The 20,380-nt window shown below is 34.3% G+C and overlaps 2 protein-coding genes, 1 long non-coding RNA gene and 1 pseudogene across 3 annotated transcripts in view; 3 read left to right on the top strand and 1 right to left on the bottom strand.

Moving 5' to 3' along the window:
- Nucleotides 1-11,849: 11,849 nt before the first annotated feature.
- LOC126703049 (E3 ubiquitin-protein ligase RHA2B-like) overlaps nucleotides 11,850-20,380 on the bottom strand; it is a 29,070-nt gene continuing 20,539 nt past the window's right edge. The window contains exon 2 of the mRNA XM_050401955.1: nucleotides 11,850-12,318. Coding sequence (XP_050257912.1) covers nucleotides 11,947-12,318 — 372 coding nt within the window. The 3' untranslated portion in view covers nucleotides 11,850-11,946. The remainder of the gene's footprint in view (nucleotides 12,319-20,380) is intronic.
- LOC126703048 (glutathione S-transferase T3-like) lies at nucleotides 12,873-15,453 on the top strand. The gene is made up of 4 exons (XM_050401953.1): nucleotides 12,873-13,461; nucleotides 13,586-13,670; nucleotides 14,272-14,690; nucleotides 14,780-15,453. The coding sequence occupies exons 3-4, from the start codon at nucleotides 14,274-14,276 to the stop codon at nucleotides 15,272-15,274; spliced, it is 912 nt and encodes a 303-aa protein (XP_050257910.1). The 5' UTR covers nucleotides 12,873-13,461; nucleotides 13,586-13,670; nucleotides 14,272-14,273; the 3' UTR covers nucleotides 15,275-15,453.
- LOC126703047 (uncharacterized) lies at nucleotides 18,234-19,732 on the top strand (annotated as a pseudogene).
- LOC126703050 (uncharacterized) lies at nucleotides 19,773-20,357 on the top strand. The gene is made up of 2 exons (XR_007647924.1): nucleotides 19,773-19,880; nucleotides 19,947-20,357. It is a non-coding gene; the product is annotated as an uncharacterized LOC126703050 (long non-coding RNA).

Here is a 20,380-nt window from a genome sequence, read left to right as displayed (position 1 = left end):
CAACTTATTCAGGGAGGAAAACAAAATATATGCTATGTTAAGAATTCATTCAAAATGGATGTTAGTAAAAGGTGATGATATAATCCGAAGATCAAGTTATATGTTCTTTATTGTTGTCACAAATATTAGTTGAATTATTGAATAAAAACAATATTGTTGGTAGTACCTTTGTAGGGGTGTGCATGGGTCAGGTTGAGGGAATTTTTTGACCAAACCTACCATAGTGGGTCAAAAAAAATTCAACCCAACCCAACCCAACCCAACCCATCACATAAGTCCAACCCAACCCACATGGGTCGGGTTGAACCCATGAGTTTGACAATTTTTTTTATTATTATTATTAAATTGAGTAGAAAAAAATATAAATAGTAATATATTAAAAAAACCTAAAGATTAGTATCGATGTAACTCCTTAAAGGCTCAACACTAATGACTAAACAACAATAGTAATTTATTAGGATTTGTGTGAACGAATTGGTTTTTATATAAGATAGGAAGAATTGGTTATTTAAAAAAATTTATTAATTATATAATATATTATATATATATATATATATTAAATTAGTATTAGTAGGAGGAATTGAAGAAATGCTGCTCTACAACTGGTTTTTTTAAAAATTATTAAATATATATATATATATATATATATATAAGTGCCCTACAATTGATTTTTTTTTTAAATTATTAAATATAATATATATTTTAAATATATATTAAATATGGGTGGGTCGGGTCGGGTTTGGCGGGTTTGTAATTTTATGACCCAAACCCAACCCGACCCGCTATAAAATTTTTTTTGGTAACCCAACCCAACCCACCAAGCCTTAAAAACCGACCCAACCCGGTGGGTCGGGTTGGGTTGAGTCGGGTTTGGCGGGTCGGTGGGTTTTTTGCACACCCCTACACCTTTGTACCTGTTAGAACAAATAATCCGAAGATTCCAATTATGGTTGATGTACCTTTTCTTTGCTTCTAATACTTCGAACAACATAACTGTTAGAGTTTGTGTCCTAAAATCCAATTTATTGTCATATTTTAAATAATTAAATTCTTTAATATATGAGATTATTTGTATATGGACTAATTGGACATTATTATATATTCCTTAAGATGCATTGTATGTGATTTAGTTACAAAAAATATAAATCACGAGTTCTTTGTAAACTAAAAAACGTAGTTCGTAATAGGTGATGAAATTAGTTGTTTCATTTGCGAAAAGTGTAACATATCAACTAAAATGGTTTGTCTTGATCATGGAAGTGGAAAATTCTAGTCGTTATGTTGGTGTGTAAGACATATTGAATTAGGCCGTTGTGAGATTAATTATTCAATTAACAATTACCACATGAATGATAAATCTCCTGACTTCTATTTTCATAAACTCTCAATCATGAGAAGATTGTGAACCTAATCATAAAATGTAAAGTGTTTTATTATATCAGGAGTGAGATCTAATCTAAACCATCAAAATCTTAATGTTGAGTAACTACTCGAAGTGTTGAGAGAACACATATTCTTAAGATGAAATCCATGATCTCTTTCTATATAAATATGAAATATTCCCTTGAGATAAGTTTATTAGGAACTGTTGGGGAGACCACAATTTGACTCCCTACAACCACTCTAAAAACAAGCCTGCGTGGTATGATGTCAAAGGTCATAAAAAATTTGAACATGTCTTCCTCATCACCAATTAGTTTTGAGGTGGAATAGCATAACTAACGATCTGACAAATGGTATCATAGCCATGGTCATTGGTTTAAATCACGGGAGTGTCATTATGAAGAAGGGATTGTTGGGGGGACCACAATTTGACTCTCTACAACTACACTAAAAACAGGCCTGCATGATGTAATGTTGAAGGCCATAAAAGATTTGAGTGTGTCTTCCTTATCGCCAATTGGTTTTGAGATGGAATGACATAGCTCACGGTCCGACAGGAACTAATTATTCAAGGTGCTAGGCTCAACCACTTTAGTAAAGAGTTACTAAAGTTTATATTTAATGAAATTATGTTTCATAAAATATATAAATAACTAACAGATTACACTAGAGACTCAAGGAATAAATTAGTGATTTACAAAGTGGTAGTTTAATATGACTTTGTTCGCTATGAATGTTTCATGGAGGTGTCAAATCGTATTATATTAGAGTCTTGAGATATAATTTATTAATAAGGCTTAGAGTGCAATTATATTTCTATAGTAGTATTTGTTATATAATTAATAGTAACCTTGAGCTTGTCAAGAGTTGATGGAAGCCTGAAGCTAGAGGCTTATTTGTCCATTTTGCTCTCATCTCAAGTCACATACTAAAACCCAACCAAAAAGGAGAGCTCAATTAGATAATTAGTTGTTATTTAATAAGATTAAATAAAATAACTGCCTTTGGCAATTAAAGGTACATAAAATTAAAAGAAGAGAAAACAATTTTCTCTTTTATCTCTCTAGAATAGACATTTCCAAAAAAAAAAAAAAAATTGTATGTAAGAACTAATTGAGAGATCACACATCCTAGGTACCATGTGGAATTGAGATGAAGATTGAAGGTCTTCTCAATTCTTGTTTTTGAATTTCATTACATTAAGATACACGTTCTATTTAAGGTTGTATGTTATATCTCATGAATGAAGTAAATCCTTTTGTTAAAAAACTTGTTTATAATTTTTTGTTTATAACTGAGCCAAACTTGAGCCATAATTTTTTAGATTTGTTTAATAAACGAGCTGTGCCCAAGCAAAAAAAAAAAAAAAAAAAAAAAAAAAAAAAAAAAAAAAATGATGAACACGCTCATGACCAATGGAGCTTAAGTTGCACTTAGGTTGGTCTATGTGTTTGGTAATAAGCTTCATATGTGCTTGAAAAATAAACTCATATCATACTAAGTATTTAATTAATTGGGAGTTGAGGCCACATGTCTAAATCAAATAGACATAATAATATACTCAATATGTTTTTGATGATATTTTTATATTAGATCTCAAGTTCAAAAGCTTGATCTTGAGCTCAAAAACTTTATATGAAGCCTGAGTTTGAGGTCAAGCTTGACTAATAAATCAAGCCAAGCCAAATCGAACTTAAGCTTTTTAACTATCTAACAAACTTAAATTTAAACATAATTTAAAGGCTTGGTTCAAGCTCAAGCTGAACTTGAACATTCAATACTCATAGAACTCAAATTGTTTACAACCTAAATGCGTAAAAAAACAAGTCTGCTGAACTTGAGCATTTAATACTCATAGAATTTGAATTGTTTACAATCTAAGTGTGTGAAAAAACAAGTGTGGACTAATAATGAGTCCAAATCTTCTGTATCAAAAAATATGCTCCGCTACATGTATCACTAATTAAAAAATGACAGGCATCTCTTCTTTTTCTTTCTCAAACTAACAAAAGTTAATGCCTCAAGCCACATTCCACCTCCAACCTTCGCTCTATCGACTTCCCCTTTGCCTGCTTTTTATCCACAACTCAACTACTCAAAGAAGCACTATTTTGTTTAATCAATCATCACATCCCAATTTTTTAAGTTGTGGGTAATTTCTTCTTGTTTGAGTTTTTGGGTTTTGCTATGGGCAATTTCTTAATTTCTTCTCTTTGGGGATTTTTCACAGCAAATCTTGATGTCAATCTGACAAAAACGGATGAGGCCAGGATCAGAGACTGACTTCAACCTGTGGTTGCACTTCATCTTCGAAGCAAACATTGATTTCGTAAACAAGTAGGTGTCTTATCAAATGGTGACCCTTTGGGAGTTTTGTTGTTTGGTGCTAAGCAATCTGGTGGGATGTGTATAAGTACTAGTAGAAGTAGTGATAGGCTAGTGCTGTAGTGGTATTATCATTGTGGTTATAAGCTTAGAGAGATGGGTCTGTGGGTCTGCATGAGCGTTATTAACCATAGTTAAATTTGTTTGGATACTGGGTTTTTGATTTATTTCATATATGGACTATTTATGGTTTTTTTTTTAAAATTATTATTATCAAATTTCTAAATTCATGTACGTATAGAAATTTTTTTTCCTTCTTGTGATAGCTTCTTTGGTGATGGTGCAGTCTTTGAGAAAAAGAGATAAATTAATAGAGGTGGGAGGTGTACTAAACTTCATACAATAACTTTCATTAAAACGCTAGGCTTTCTTTGTTAGCTTGAGAAAAAAAAAATAGACGCATGTCAGTTTTTAATTAGTGATACATGGAATAGTAGAGCATATTTTGTGGGTAAGAGAATTTGAACTCCTAATAATAACTCACTTGACGCAACGTATACAAAGGGTTTTGCAATTTATTTTTTGTCTTCTCTCCTTATTGATTTTTCCGTGTGTTTAAACCAAGCTGTACCTACCTTTTTACATTGAGAAATGATATGTCCACAACATTTTCACAACAAATCTTAAGTGGCAGATTGTTACTGGTTGTTATTGTTGGAGCAAAAAAGTAATCTTAGTGTTAGGTTCAAATTTGAACCAACAATAACTAATCACCTATGATTTTTTGTGAAAATGTTGTGGACGTAACACCTCTCTTTTACATTTTTCATGTATGTTTTGCATGTCTGTTGTTATTGACCAATTGGATATGGATTGAGATCCCGTGCAATAGGTAGGGTATTGCACGGGTGCTATAGCTCTAATTTCAGCCCTTGATATCTAACGACTACATTGAATTGACACGTCATCGATACTAGTCAAGTTTTTTTTTTTTTTCTTCTCTCTCTTCCCTTTTCTCTTCATTGCTAAATCTCCATGGTTGCAACTAGCAACCACCGAGTCCCATACACCACCACCTTCGATGCTATTTGGTGTGGCGTTCTCCTCTTTTAAGGCCTCTCTCTCTCAAGCCTAGTCGAGTTTCTGCTTGCACCAACGCCAACCTTACTGGTAGCACTTCTCACTGGCATCACCACCACTCATGGTTGCCAAGTTCCCTCTCTCTTTCCCTCTAATGTCTTTTCTATTTTTATTTTCTTTTTGTTTCTCACTTTGTTTGCTTTTTTAAACATGGCGAAAAGTTTGATTTTGCTTGGGTTTGAAAAATGGATATGGAAGAATGTACTATGATTGAATGGAAAATTGCATGCTTGTAGTTATGTGTATGGGTCTCTTGGCTTTGGCATTAAGGAAATTTTGATATCAGGTTTATTAATTTTTTTTTCTTTCCTTGATTTCTTTACCAAAGATTCATTCATTCCTTTCTTTCATTTTTGTTTTATAACACTAAAGATTATCACTTAGTATCTTTCATTGAAATACTAATATGCTTCTTAGCTTAGTAATATTTTTTAGGTTGAATTAGTTTTCTCTCATTCCCTTTAGTTTGTTGCTATTGTGGTTTGGGTTTCACAGTGGTTCATTGTTTTATTTTAATATTGCTTTTGGAAAGAAACATAAGATGTTTGTAAAAATTTCTATTCAAAACTTTTGATGTGAGGTTAATTTATTTTATATGCATACTCTGCAGTCTTGAGGATGATTCATCAAATTTAGATATACCCCAAAATACCCTCCGAATGGGCTGATTCCCTTCACTTCCTACTCACAGAAGAGAAGGATGTAGCTGAGGTGAGGAATAGAGTGCAGGAAGATGGTCAAGTTCTTGCATTTTCAATTTCAATTGGCCATTCCAATTCCAATTTTGGTTGTGGGGAATGCAAGAATTAGTTGATGGCTTTATCAACAATAATGAGGATAGACAGGTTTTTGTATTTATCATCATATATCATATAAAAGGGGAAAAAAATGAAGTATGTAATGGATTTGTCCCAACCATTGTGTTGTGCCATTTGTTGTTGCTATGTGATTGAATCACTGAGCAAGTTGCATCTTAATGTTGTAGCTAATTTTGTGTTGATGAATAGATGTATACAATTCTGTTTCTATTATTAGCTTTCTTTGTGTATGAATAAACATAGACCATGTAATAAAATTTTGGATAACTTAAAAACACGAATTAAATCCAGGTGTTCACATTTCACATGGATTTTATTTTTGTGAAAACAAGGATTATGTGGTGCCTTAACCCTACTAACATAAATAGTTTGGGAAGCGGATTTGGACTCCAAATTTACTTGTTGGTGGGTTTCGTCACAGTCTACAGATTTAGCTTCAAACATAGCCTAAACAACCCAGCTACAAGTATCCTTGTGATTTCTTGCCCAAAAACCCTCTCCTTCTCAGACTTAGTCCCTTACCATCTCTTGTATATCTCCCTCAGTTCTTTTGTCCTCCCTCTTTTGTGTCTAATCTCCTCCTTTCCTCATACTTCTTACTCTTTTCTTCTTTTTTCTAGCAATTCACTCACCAACCCCCATTTATCTGCCCTCACTCCCTTTATATAATCTTTTCTTAGTGGGGTTCAAATCATTACTGTTTTGCCAAGTTTCATGCAACCCCACTTTCACTTAGAATCCCAAGGAATCATCATATCTTTTGAGAATTCTCTCGAAACTTGTTCCAGGCGCCAAATAGTATTCGACAAAGACTTCCTAAGAGCACTTCTAGTGCTCAAGGCCAATCTGAAGTTCTTTACTTCCTTGTTGATTTCTTACTGTCTTAATCGTTGGTAGTGGGCAGAGGTGTGACCGAACACTTAATAAGTTCACCAAGCGTTGCTCCCCAGATCCTGATACACTTATTGTTGGGCTGGGCCCGTCCCCATAAGATTTGGACCAGCTCCAATCCCCCAAGCTAGTTTTGGCATAAGTACTTGGGCTTAATTTTCATTGGCCAGTTCCGATTGCATAGGCCCAAGTCCCCCACAATAGCCCACCACGAACCTGTTTTCACAAAGTGGAGATAGGATTGAGGATTCCTGCTTTGGTGATCGGCTAGGTTTTTGAAAAAATAATGATTGTGTCTCGGGAAGATCAAGCGTTAGGGTCCATTTGGATATAATTTATTTTTGTTGAAACTGTAAACTGAAAACACTGTAGCAAAATAATTTTTAAATGTGTGAATAGTACCGTAGGACCCATTTTTAATATTTTTAAATATATGAACAGTGCTGCTACAATGCGTGAACAGTGATAATTGTCTCCTGCATAGTAAATCCATGTGATTTTACTGTTCATGTGCTAAAAAAAAAAAGAAAAAGGAAGGAAACGTGAAATAGAAAACGTAGACGCACAATAATCTCTATCCAAACCAGCAATTAGTCAATCAATATAACAGACATGACGGCTCACTTTTTGGCGCACGCGTGGCATTATCCATTATATCGAATGGCTGAGATGATCTGACACTTCAATTGCTGAGACACTCATGAAAAGAAATAACGGTCTATATTAATTAATTTGTTGCAGTTGCATTAAATTACATTCACACCTATAAATACTAACACTGTTTATGTTATATTTTTCTTTAGTTCTTTTCAAGTTCAGAGTCTTATTTCTTCCTTCTTCCTGAGCCCTTAGATTTCTTCCAAGACCATCCTTATCATCAAGAAGTTACTCAATAAGTCCTCTTCTCTCTGTCTATTTCGTAGTAAACTTGATAGGAAAAAATGGGTTTTTTCATATCTTTTAAAAACTAACGTAGACGTAGAATCCTTCAAAGCTAGGTTTGATATCCCTCGTGATGTGAACATATTGTACTGTCACGAGGGAGACATAGAAGACCAAAGGTACCTTGTAGTCTTTTTTCCGTTAATGTCTATATTAGAAGGTGGGGTTAGATTTCTAGTAGATCCTTTGTTGCTTAGGACCCTTAGTTTTTATGGGCTTAGCCCCAACCAATGTTTACTTAACTTTTATAGGATAGTCAGTTGTGTGGGGTGCTTTAACCGAATATATGGCCTTAGCCTCACCCATCACAATATTAACTTCCTATATGCTATTCGGGGGAGCTTGAAGCACATGTATTACCTTCAAACCCGAAACACTATGGTTAGGTTGATATCCTATCTTCTCGACTCCAATAGGAACTCTGTGGATGAGTTTGTGAGAGTGATCGAGAATTGGTTGAATGGAGAATTTACTTACTTGACCTCTCCTCGTCAGATAGGTCAGTACCTTCTTCTTTTTTTCTTTTCTTTTTTTTTTTTCTTTTTTGTTCGGCATGTTTTTAATGTTGTTATTAAATAGATTTTTCACTGACTCATTCATTATTCCTCACTACAATTTCCAAAAAATTTCAATCGGATCTCAGCGTGGTACAGGCTTGGGAGCTCAACTTCATGCTGCGTTCAGAAATATTCGTATACTTTGATTGTTGGTAGCCCACTCTTGTCTTACTTCGACATTCGGCTGCCTGGATTTCTGTTGCACGGACTTACTAGCGACGAGGTGAGGCACCAAGGGCCCAGAAGAGTTAGACAAGGTTTGCTCGAACCCGTATGTGACGATTTGGCAGACACCATTTTGCAGGGTCGGGCTGTGCATATTCTAGTGGAAACCCCCGTTTTAGATGACTATAGTTCGATGCAAAAGGTATTTGGTCATCCAACTTCCTTATACGAAGTTGTATTTTCGATGACAAACGTACTAAGTATTTATGATAGCTTTTAGTCATCAAAAAATTACATTTACAATGGTCTCTTTTGGTCGCAAAATGTATTTGGTTGTCCAACTTCTTTGTATGAAGTTGTATTTTCGATGAAAAACCAAGTATTTACAATGACATTTAGTCATAAAAAAAATAATAAATAAATAAAAAAGAGAGAAAAGAAAAAGAGAACCATTAAAAATGGCTTAAGTTTGTTACAAATGTATTTGGTCGTCCAACTTCCTCCTATGAAGTTGTATTTTCGACTGAAAATATCAAGTACTTACGACGGCTTTTGCGGTTGATAATGAGTTTTTGCAACGACCTTATCAATAATATAGCTTTTTCAAGGAAGTTTTTGCTAATAGCAGTTGGCAGCTTTTTGCCATTGGTAATAGGTTGTTTGGGACGACTTTTTGTGCTTTATCAAAGAATTTTACTGTTGCAAATAAGCTTATATTTTTGTAATGAGATTGCTTTGTATTTGTTCTTTCATTTTTCAATAGATCTTGTTTTTGAAACTTTCATACAAAAAACACAAGCAAACATATCTTTGGGTGGTAGGGCCCATAAAAATAGAAATTGAAATAAAAAAAAGGCATTTTAACATGGTGTTCAGACTCGAACCGTTTATTGGACCGTAAAAGAGAAGTTTAAGATTTTTGGGGTCGAATTGTGGTTCAACCAAGGCTAAACTGTGTTAAAGTAATAATTATTTTAAAAATTAATAATATAAAAATAACTAAATTAAATGTACAAAATTTAGCAATATTGATTAAAATAATATAACATTTAAAAATATTTAATATATAAATAATAAAAAGTAAAGACTAAGTAGAATTTCTCTTATTAATTTTTAACAAATTCGTACAAGATAGATAATCTCTCCATTTCAAAAAAAGATAATATCTCAAAAGGTTTAATAAACTAATTTATTTAAAAATCATTCAAGACAAATAGTAAAGAACATTCCGCAGTATTTCCTAATGGTTATTTCCTTTCTGCTGAATAGTCAACATGGCTTTTTAAGTTTTAGAATAAAATAACCCCACTACTACTAGTACGTTTTGCCTCTCTTCCCCAAAAAAGAACCCCACATTTATTTTTTTAGCTGAATAAGAACCCCACATTACCTGTGGCTCTCATTGACCATCATCCCTCTTCCTCTCCCTCTCTCTTTCGCTTCCTCCCAGCTCTCACTTCACGATCAGAACCCAGGCCAACCTCAATATCTCTTACTTCACTTTTATTCACCCTCCAAACAAGCAAATCTGGAAAAGTCTCTAATCTATTTCAAGCCATCTCGTCAGTCTCTCCCTAAACAAACAGATCCGGCAAAGAAGAGGTAACTTCGGCTTTTGAGTCTTGACAACCATTGCATCTCCAAAAAAAAATTTAGGGAAAGAAATCGGCAAACTCGTGCACGGTTCCAACAACCGGACGGTTTGATCGTGGTTGGAATAGTTTCCTGCAAAATAAAATTTTCGGTTTTGTGGGTTTAAAAATCTGAACTAGTGACTGGTTTTCGGTTAATTCGGTTCGACCGTACGATCCGATCTAGATTTCCATACCATGCATTTTTAGGGAACCAAACATAACGTCTTGACTTGATTTTAAAATTTTGGTACGGTCAAAGAAAATATTTTAAAGCTTTTAATATAAATTTTCAGATTAATATAAAAATTAAAATATAATTGAAATATTTAAAATAATTTTAATATGAATTTTCATATCTTATATTTTAAAAAAAATGATTTACTTTACTTCACAAGTTTTTAAAAATAATGATTCGTAAACTTTAAAAGTTTAAACTACTTGAACTCCGCTAATACGTATTAAATAAATAAATAAATAAAAGATGAAATGCTAAGGCCATCTGGGCATCCACTTACACTATTCCCTTATTCCCCCAAGTTACCTTCATTCTTTTATTATTTTTTACACTCTGTTTATTTTAGTAATGATATTTTCTAAAAAATGAGTCATTTTTTAAAAATTATTTTCTATAAAACTATATCATTTTCTAATGTTTGGTAGCAATTTTAAATAAGTTAAAAAATAATTTCCTAACTTCCCTTATTTAGCTTGCTGTGAGATAAAGTTGTTTTTCAAAAAAATTTAATAGAAAATAATGTTTAAAAATAAGTCATACTTTTTATGTTGATCAAAGATAGTTTTTCTTTGACTCATATTTTTTTATACTACCAAACATTGAAAAACACAAAAAATTATTTTTACACAAAATTTTCCATCGAAACAAACGGAGGTTTCCTTATCTGGAACTAGATTTATTAACGATTACTTTTACTTATACTTTTAACATTCTCATAACCACACACATTCCAATACCTTTAAAAGTGAGCTCTACGTGGCCCTAGGAGATGAAGACAAGACATTGAAAAAGAAAAAAGAAACATTCCTTAATGTTCTACTATTCTACCTACCCCGCTTTTTTCAAACAATCCTTGATATATTTTTTGTTTTGTTTTAGACGGCGGCTCTTGAAGTTTCTCAAACTCCCAGTCTTATAGTCTCTCATGTTTCTCAAGTCTGCTGCAAATTTCAAAATAAAAATTTCAATAAGTTGAAGCTGCTAAGGTAATCCACGATCTAGCTAAAAAATAATCAAGTATCACATTTTAATTTTTAGTTCTTTATCTCATTCTATCTATCTTTCGTGAAGTTTTTGCATTCTCACGGTCTTTGGCTCATCATTTTTATAGTTTTCACTTTTATGGTGTATTTGAGAAGAAAAAAAAAAAAAAAAATTTTTGTCTTTTTGCTACAAAACCGTTCAACCATACTAGTTTCCCGGTTTCTATGTTTAACCGGACAGTTCGAAGTTTTTACTATTTTCTGATCTTAGTCATAATTAGACTGAATCAGTAATCAGTTCCCAGTTGAACAGCGAGCGGTCGGTATCATCTATTTTTAAAACCATGATCAAAATGCTATTTTAACACACAAAACTTATTTTTACTACTTTAATGACATTTGATAATACAGTCTACATGTGATATTCTATTTTCATATACTATTAATTTATTTATTCATTTTTCTCTCTCTTTCCCTCTCTTCCACTTCGTCTCTCAGCAACTATTGACAAAGTCCAGCAACCAAACCCACGGGCCACGAAATCAACCTAGCAACCACAAAATCAACTTAGCACAACCCAAAAAATCAACCACAAAATCAAAACAAACCAAAATCAAACCAGCCCTGCAAAAATCAACCCAAAACCACTGAACCCACCCCCAAACACACCATGGAAAACCCATGAACCACTGCCATTGTACTTGACTACAAGAAGAGAGAGAGAGAGAGAAGAAAGTTTCTAATGAGAGAGAGAGAGTCGATAGAGAGGAGAGAGAATTAATAAAAGACTGACTTTTAGCATTTGGCACGTTTAATACAGGGGTGAGTATTACAAGGAATAAGTTGTCATCATATTTTGCTATTTCCTATGATTCAACGTAGCCACCATGTCTCGCGGTCACCAGAAATTAAAGAAGAAAATTTAAAAAGCAACACTTCCACCCTAACCCCAGACTCAGTAATGGTTGCACATGGAAATAGAGAACCACGACAAAGGGGACAAGTTAAATGCCTGTATCCAAGCCATCTATCTAAGCAAACTCTATGAAAAAGATGATCACATCTCAGCTGTCTGATCTCTTCTTCTTCCCCAATATTGCACAGACACACTGCACATTCTACTTCTTCCCTAGTCCCTGGCTTGCACTTGTAGAGGTTTATGCTTAACTCTTCACTGATTTCAGGCATGTCATGCTCATAATGCTGCTTGGAGAATGAATGAAAAAGAAAGAAACTTAATACCACCTGTTTGAAGAGGGTACCAATCGAGATTGCATAATGAATCCAAACCAGGGGTGCAAGAATTAGCTTGTGAAATTGCTTATGAAAAGTACTCATGCTGGAAAGTACAAGTGCAAAGAGTGGGAGAGTCTTGGAATTTGGCCGAGTGTTCATTTATGACTATAAGGGAAGATGAGGTATATATTTATAGACTTGTCCCCGGAGAAAAGTAGCAAGTACTTTTCTATATCTATTATTCTACTTTTAACTCCTTTAATTTGGAAAAGTATTGAAAATTTAAATCTATTACAAATTTATTATGACTAATGTTAGGACAATGTATAATTTTGAACTACAACTTACCACATGATAAGTTGTAAGTGGTAAAAATACGTGCCGACAGATGTTTATTAATGACTATAAGAGCATCAGCATTGGGAAATGCTAATGCCAAATCTAAAGGAAATTTAACATTTTCAACTTCAAAACAATCTGCATTAGGGAATGGCAAACAGCACTATTGCAAATTTTTTTGCAATAGTGCTACAGTGCAATTCTAAACATAGAATTGCACTGTAGCAAGTATTGTATCAAAAATAATATATTCTATGTGTTTCCCCCTAAAACTTCTCTCTCATGAATTCATTCTGCGCGGGCTCTCCTCTCTCTCTATTCATTCTCTTTTTCTCATCTGCTCTCTCCTCATCTCTGAAGCTTCATCTCCGAAATGTCTATGTGACCATCTCCGAAATTTCTGAACCCATCTCCATCTCTATCTCTGAAATTTCTCACCCGATTCACCCTCACCCATCTCTATCGCTGACCCTCACCCATTCACCGATTCACCCTCACCTCACCGAACCCGGTCACCGATTCACCCTCACCCTAACCTCACCCATTCACTGATTCACCCTCACCCATTCACCCTCACCGATTCATCCTCACCCATCTCCATCTCTGAAGCTTCACCCTCACCCATTCACTGATTCACCCTCACCTCACCCATTCACCCTCACCGATTCACCCTCACCCTCACCCTCACCCATCTTAACCGATTCACCCTCACCCATTCTCAAGGGTTTTTAGGTTTGGGTTCAGATTTTGCAAAAACGAAGCTCCGTCGGTGTTAGGGGATTCAGCTCCGTCGGTGTTGGTGCTGACTGTAAGGTGGGTTTTGATCAATGTTGAGTTTTTGTGTTTGTGTTTCTTTTCTCTCTCTGCAAGAAAAAGAGGGATTCAGCTTGTGTTTGTGTTTGGGTTTTGATAAAAGAATTGTTGTTGATGTTTGCAGAGTTTTTGTTGTTGATTTAGCATCTTCGAGACCGTAAGCTCAAGTTCATCTTCAGAAAGTTTGCTCGGTTCATCTTCAATTACTAGTAAGTATCTCTCTCTATCTATTTCTCTCCCTTCTCTCTATTCTCTTTGTTTCTGTAGCCCTCTGTAAAACCGTTCTTTGATAAGCCTTTTTTTTTTCCTCCTGTGTAATACATGACTAGTTTAGTAATATTAAACCAAAATTTTGCTGGGAGCATCAAAACCAAATTTATTATTATAAACATATATAATCACAATGATGCTGGGAGCATCAAAACCAAATTCATTTGAGATTATTTGGTTTTAATGCTCCCTACATCACACAACACTTAGTGTCGAAATTAACATGTGGCTGTATTTCTATTAGGTCTGATTTTATTCATGACATGCCAAGCAAGTCCAGCAAAAAGTTAAGCATTAATATTTGGTTGTGTACAGGGCTAGTATTTCTGTCACAGGATATTACTGTAGTATACTTGAAATATGTTGATTAGGAGCTGTCAATATATATTGTTTTGATTAGGAGTTGTTAACATATATTGTAGGATATTGCTATATGTGAGAAGTTGTCACCAAAATATTATGATTAGCTTATACTAATTGTAAAGACACAAATACGAATTGACTTCATATACTAACTATTTTAAGTTCCCTATTTAAAAGGGATGGTTAGGCAAGAAGACTATGACCAATATGGTGATTTCTTACAAGCTGATTCTGATTTTGTGGAACCATTTTTAAGTGGGTCTCAAAATCCTTCAATGCCCATCCAGTCTTTACCGGAAGTTGAAATTGTCACCTCTAAACGTGGTGCCAACTTCAGTGTAGATGAGGACCTCCTCCTCATCGCTGCATGGCTTAACATTGGCATGGATGCTGTGCATGGTACTGACCAAAAGAGTGACAAATTTTGGACAAAAATTTGGGAATTTTTTTGCGCGAACAATACTTACGGAACCACACGTTCTAGTACCTCCCTATCAAGTCGATGGGGAAATATTAATAGGGAGACAAGTAGGTTTGCTGGGTTCATGGCTAAAGTTGAAGCTCGAGATAAAAGTGGTACAACTAACGAGGACAAAGTATAAATTATATTACAATGATGTCACAATATTAATTTCCTTTATAGTTTCAAGACTCTAATTATTTTATTTTAAAAAAAAAACTTTAGTTGAAAGAGGCAAAGGAACTATATAAAGCTACACCAAATCCAACATCCGGCAAATACCTAGCTTTTGCTTATGAACATTGTTGGGTTGTGTTGAAGAACCAACCAAAGTGGAGTATACTTAAGGAAAGATCAAAAAGGCTCCCTCAAACTCCAAGTTCAATCAATCAAGTTGATAGTAATGATGATGACACAGTGGTACTAGAGAGACCAATTGGTAGAAAAGCCGAAAAGGCTAAGCGAAAGAGGCCAGATGATGATAAGGGTTTTGATGATTATTTGGCCAAAAAATTGCAGTATATTCAAGCATCACATGAACAAGACAAAGAGGCTCTTCGCATCAAAGCGGAAAAGCTTCGTCTTAAAACTATTAGGGAGGAGGGAAGAATAATAACCATGGATACAAGTGGCATGAATGACAAAGAAAGACTTTATTTTGAAAATCTCAAGGATCAAATCCTTGCAAGACAAGTTGGAGTTGACCCAAGGAACATGTAGATGTCTTGTTGTAACCTTATTTTGGTAGTAAATTATATTAGGGTTGGGTTTGGCATATGTAGATGCCATTTTGTAAGTAACCTTATTTTGGTAGTGGCTTATTTTAAGCGTAGGTTTGGAACATATAGGTGATGTATTGTTCCAACTTGATCAATTTGTAGTAGATTGTGCCACTTATGTAATCACATCATTTTTGTTTATATGAAAAACTTATGTATTTTCTATGTTTGATATCATATCTTCTACCAATTGGTTGTTCCAACTTTAAGTTTGTTTTCAGTTTTATACTTCTGTTTAATTTTTTCTGATAGTTATTTGCCTGCTGGTATCTATTTTAAGTTTGTTTAATTCTGTTTTAAGGGTGTTTCTTTGGCTGTTTATGATAGTTAAGTTTGTTAGCTGTTTATGTGGCTGTTTTACTGCTGTTTGTGTGGCTGTTTGGTGAGATTAGAAGCACTATGTCATGTACCACTTAATTATTTTTTTGGTGTGGCTGTTTGAAAGGGAAGGGGAATTCGTCATGGTTTTCAGCTTTCACACTTTCACACCAGCTGACACTTTCACGCTTTCACACTCACACCAGCTATGTCATGTACCACTTTCACACCAGCATTATTCTATTTGTTAGAGCCATGCAATTGAGACAAACAGGACCAACATTGGAAACCTTACCTCCAACTAAAAGATTGATTAGAAAGTGGGTCCACAACTTTGATCTCTTTACACACTTATATTCTTTTACTTTTTGTTTGGGTTTGTTTCTTAAGGACTAGTAGAGATCATAGATGCTAGCAATGTTAACATGAATTTTATAAGTCATATGAATCTTATGAGTTATTCCACCTTATTTCCTGTTTATAACCATCTTAGTAAATAAGATAGAGAAGAATGGAGACTTTTCCTTTTGGGCATTTTGCGTTAGACCATTTTTTCTTAGCAAGAGAATAATTCTGTGGACTTGTTGAGGCCTTAGGCTTTTCTTTGTGAAGGGTATTTAACAGAACAAGAAGGGAGAATAAGGCACTACACTATCCCAAGTCACAGGGCTCGCCTTGGTAGACCCTTTTGTCCATAGAGGTTTCATTCTATCTGTCCTTTTTTTTTTTTTTGCCTGTATTTTTTTTGCCACAATTCTTGTTTTGTCATAGATTTATCATTTACTTGAGAGAATTGGAGCTGGGATTTTCCTTTCATATAAATAAATAAATATATATATATATATGTATATTTTTTTTTTCAGTTATAAATTTTTTATTGGATGAATTATACTACTGAGAATTACTAAATAAACATAATATGGGGTGACCATCTTTGATCCTTGATGCTACCAATTTGGGCAGAAAAAGTTTACTATCCAACTAATTGCGTTGCTGGGAAATGGGAATTGTGTCTCCTTATTCAATGTAGTAGTTATAACTACTTATAACTACATTTTCTTAGCAATAAATGTAGTAGGTATAACTCATCTATAGGGGTTAGTAGATCCACCACAGTTCTATGCACATGAAACTTCAAAAGATGGCAACTGATAGTGGGGTCCTAATTAAATTCAAAAGTTGCCATATGAAAGAAAAACCATAAGGCATTCCCAATTAAAAATGTTCTACCAATGGATAAATTATCATTTTTTATGTACATAACCTTATGTTTGGATGGGGAATTGATGAGAACATAGAATAGGAGTAGGAAAAAGTGATCAGAATATTGAGGAAAAAAATAGGCACAGATGTCAATAAATCTTAGAACAAATTACATTTTAAACCCTGTTCTTCATAGGTGGTTCAAATTAAACCCTAAAAATTAGAAATTATAAAGTTCTTATTTGTTAATGTTATATGCTGAAGGCTACTTGGAAGTTTTTGAATTTTGGAACTTAGTAATGTCACAGGGCAAAAAACGCAATGTGATCATGAGCCAAAATTTTGATGAATTTGATATTGACTTATTGACAGGGCAATATTCCACTAGAAAAGCCTCCCCTGCTACTTAGAGTGTACAATAGATTATGACTTGTTGGCTTAGTCAAGTGTTATGTTTGTGTTGTTGTTTACTTTTCTGCTGCAAAAATGACTGCCCTGTGTAAATGAAATGTGTTTATTACAACTACTTAAATAAATAAAAAAAGTTTAATTAGTTTTCAAATCATAGAGCCCCAACGGTTTACACCTATTTAAGCCAACATTTCGTGTAATCAATGTTTGTTATTGTTTTAATGGTTATATTATGTTGAGCTTTAAAAAGTGATATTGTGGTCCTTTCATTGATACCTATGTTTCGTAAAAGCTCTTGTTGATTAAAGTGATAATCCATTTCTATTTTAATATAATTCCTTTTTAGTTCGGCCTGAAGTTTGTGTCTAATGAGTTGTATTTGACGCTTAAAGCTATAACACACTTTGGAAAAGGTTTGCTAAATCACGTGAACTTTGTTTAAAGATCTCTAACGATGCCTTGATGCCTTTGTCTTTGTCTGAGGAGGTAATAGTTATCACCAGCAAGTTGTATAAAAATGGAAACTTCTGAGCTTTCAGTTACTTGCTAAGGTGTTTTAGCCCAATAAAGAGAACTGGTCCACCTGTTTTTGATTCATATTGTAGTAAGTGGTTGTGGATTGTCCATCCAAAAACTTAACTAAGCCTTATCCTTAATAGATACCCTTTGAGCTCATCTTAACAAATTAAGTGATGAGTGGGCATTAAGTGATTCACATAGGTGTCCCTTCCTTCGTCCAAAATAAGTGATTATGTTGATTTTCTAATATAACTGTTGTAGCTTTTATGGTTAAGTGGCCGTTTAAGTGGCTGTTTAGGTGGCTGTCCACAAAAAGGTAAATTCAAATGTTTAATGTGGCTGTTTTATGTCTGTTTCAGTGGCAGAATTTGTCAAAATCTGTTATGGAGCTGTTTTAAGTATGTTTTAAGCTATTTAAGTGAGATAATTTCCTGTTCAATAATGGTGATAAATTCCTAACATTGTTGTCTTGAAGGTTGTCTCTATGGGTCGCTCTCTTTTCAAAAAGTTGCTTTTTGACGACTCAGACGAGGATGAGATAATGAGGCGAATTCTTAAGGGTTCAACTAAACAACGTAAACGTCATCGGTATATCGAACGTGATCGTTTGGCAGGCCATAAAAGACTTTATCTCGACTACTTTTCCGACACACCAGTGTATCCTCCTAATTTATTTCGGAGGAGATTTCGGATGAGTCGGAATCTTTTTCTTCTTATTCAGCATGAGGTAGAGGCATATGAATCTTACTTTATCCAAAAAAGAGATAATGCCCAAAAATGGGGTTTATCTTCTCTTCAAAAGATAACAGCTGCACTTAGGATGCTTGCGTATGGAGTTACAGCTGATTTTATGGATGAGTATATGCGAATTGGAGAATCCACTGCAATGAAAAGTCTGAAAAAATTTGTTAAAGCGGTGGTTGATATTTTCTCCAAGGAATACTTGAGGTCTCCAAACAACGAAGACATTGCTAGACTTTTAGCCAATGGGGAAAGACGTGGATTTTCAGGGATGCTAGGGAGCATTGATTGCATGCATTGGAAATGGAAAAATTGTCCGGTTGCATGGAAAGGTTAGTATTCTGGTCACATTCGTGAGCCAACCATTGTTTTGGAAGCAGTAGCATCATTTGATCTTTGGATATGGCATGCATTTTTTGGGTTACCTGGATCAAATAATGACATTAATATATTAGAACGGTCTCCTATATTTTCTGAGCTCGAACAAGGACGTGCTCCTGCAGTTAATTACTCAATCAATGGTCATGAGTATACAATGGGATACTACCTTGCCGATGGCATATATCCGAAGTGGTCAACATTCGTTAAAACAATTCCATCTCCACGAGGACACAAACACAAATTATTTGCAAAAGCCCAAGATGCGAATAGGAAAGATGTAGAGCGTGCATTTGGAGTGCTTCAAGCAAGATTTGCAATTGTGCGTGGACCTGCAAGATTTTTCCATAGTGAAACGCTTCAAGACATCATGAAAGCGTGTGTAATTCTTCATAACATGATCGTTGAGGATGAACGAGATGTAAATGAAGCGGTGGAATTAGATTATGAGCAAGTTAATGACAATCCTACTATACAACTGTCACGAGAGAACACAAATACATTTACGGAGTTCATTGAAACCCATCAATGTATTCGAGACCATAAAAATCATTTTCAACTCCAATCAGACCTCATTGAGCATTTATGGCAATTACAAGGGGAGTTGTAGGAATTTAGTAAGTGTGTGAGTTATGCGTGTGGTGTTTTATTGTAATTTGATATATGTATGAATCTTCTAAAGACAACATTGGTAGTTATGTATGTGGATTCTATCTATATATATGTATGTGGATTTTTGGCCAGTTGCATGTATATATATATGTATGTGAATTTAGGTTGAGTATATTGATATTTGGCAAATTCTTTCTATAAAGAAAAATTGGCAGGTTCTATATGTGTGTGTGTGGATCATTGACAGGTTCTATATGTGTGTGTGTGGATCAGAAAAATTGGCAGGTTCTATATGTGTGTGTATGTATTTGGCAGGTTGAATTTGACAGGTTCTATATGTGTGTGTGGATCAGAAAAATTGGCAGGTTTTATATGTGTGTGTATGTATTTGATAGGTTCTATATGTGTGTCTGGATCAGAAAAATTGGCAGGTTCTATATGTGTGTGTATGTATTTGATAGGTTCTATATGTGTGTGTGGATCAGAAAAATTGGCAGTTTCTATGTGTGTGCATGTATTTGGCAGCTTGTTTGAATAGTTGTTGAATTTGACAAAAAAAAAAAAAGTTTGCTGGAAAGAAATGATGAAGGCCAGGGAAAGATATTTGATATATTCTTTGGAATAGACGTTGAATTTGACCCAAAAAAAAAAATGGTTTGCTGGAAAGAAATTATATAAATGGTTGTGGTGCTTTAAAATCCCTACCAATGTCCAATTGTACATGCCTGGAATATGCAACTATTGAGAGTTGTAGTTCTTTGATGTTCATTTCAAAACGCCAGCTACCTCCAACTTTGAAAAGTCTAGTGATAAATGATTGCAAGAATTTGCAATTTTTGATAGACGAGGGAGAGGCTTCTTCTTT

Source organism: Quercus robur, chromosome 10 (genome assembly GCF_932294415.1).
Source record: "Quercus robur chromosome 10, dhQueRobu3.1, whole genome shotgun sequence".
Lineage (NCBI taxonomy): Eukaryota > Viridiplantae > Streptophyta > Magnoliopsida > Fagales > Fagaceae > Quercus > Quercus robur.
This window is presented reverse-complemented; position numbering and strand designations above follow the sequence as displayed.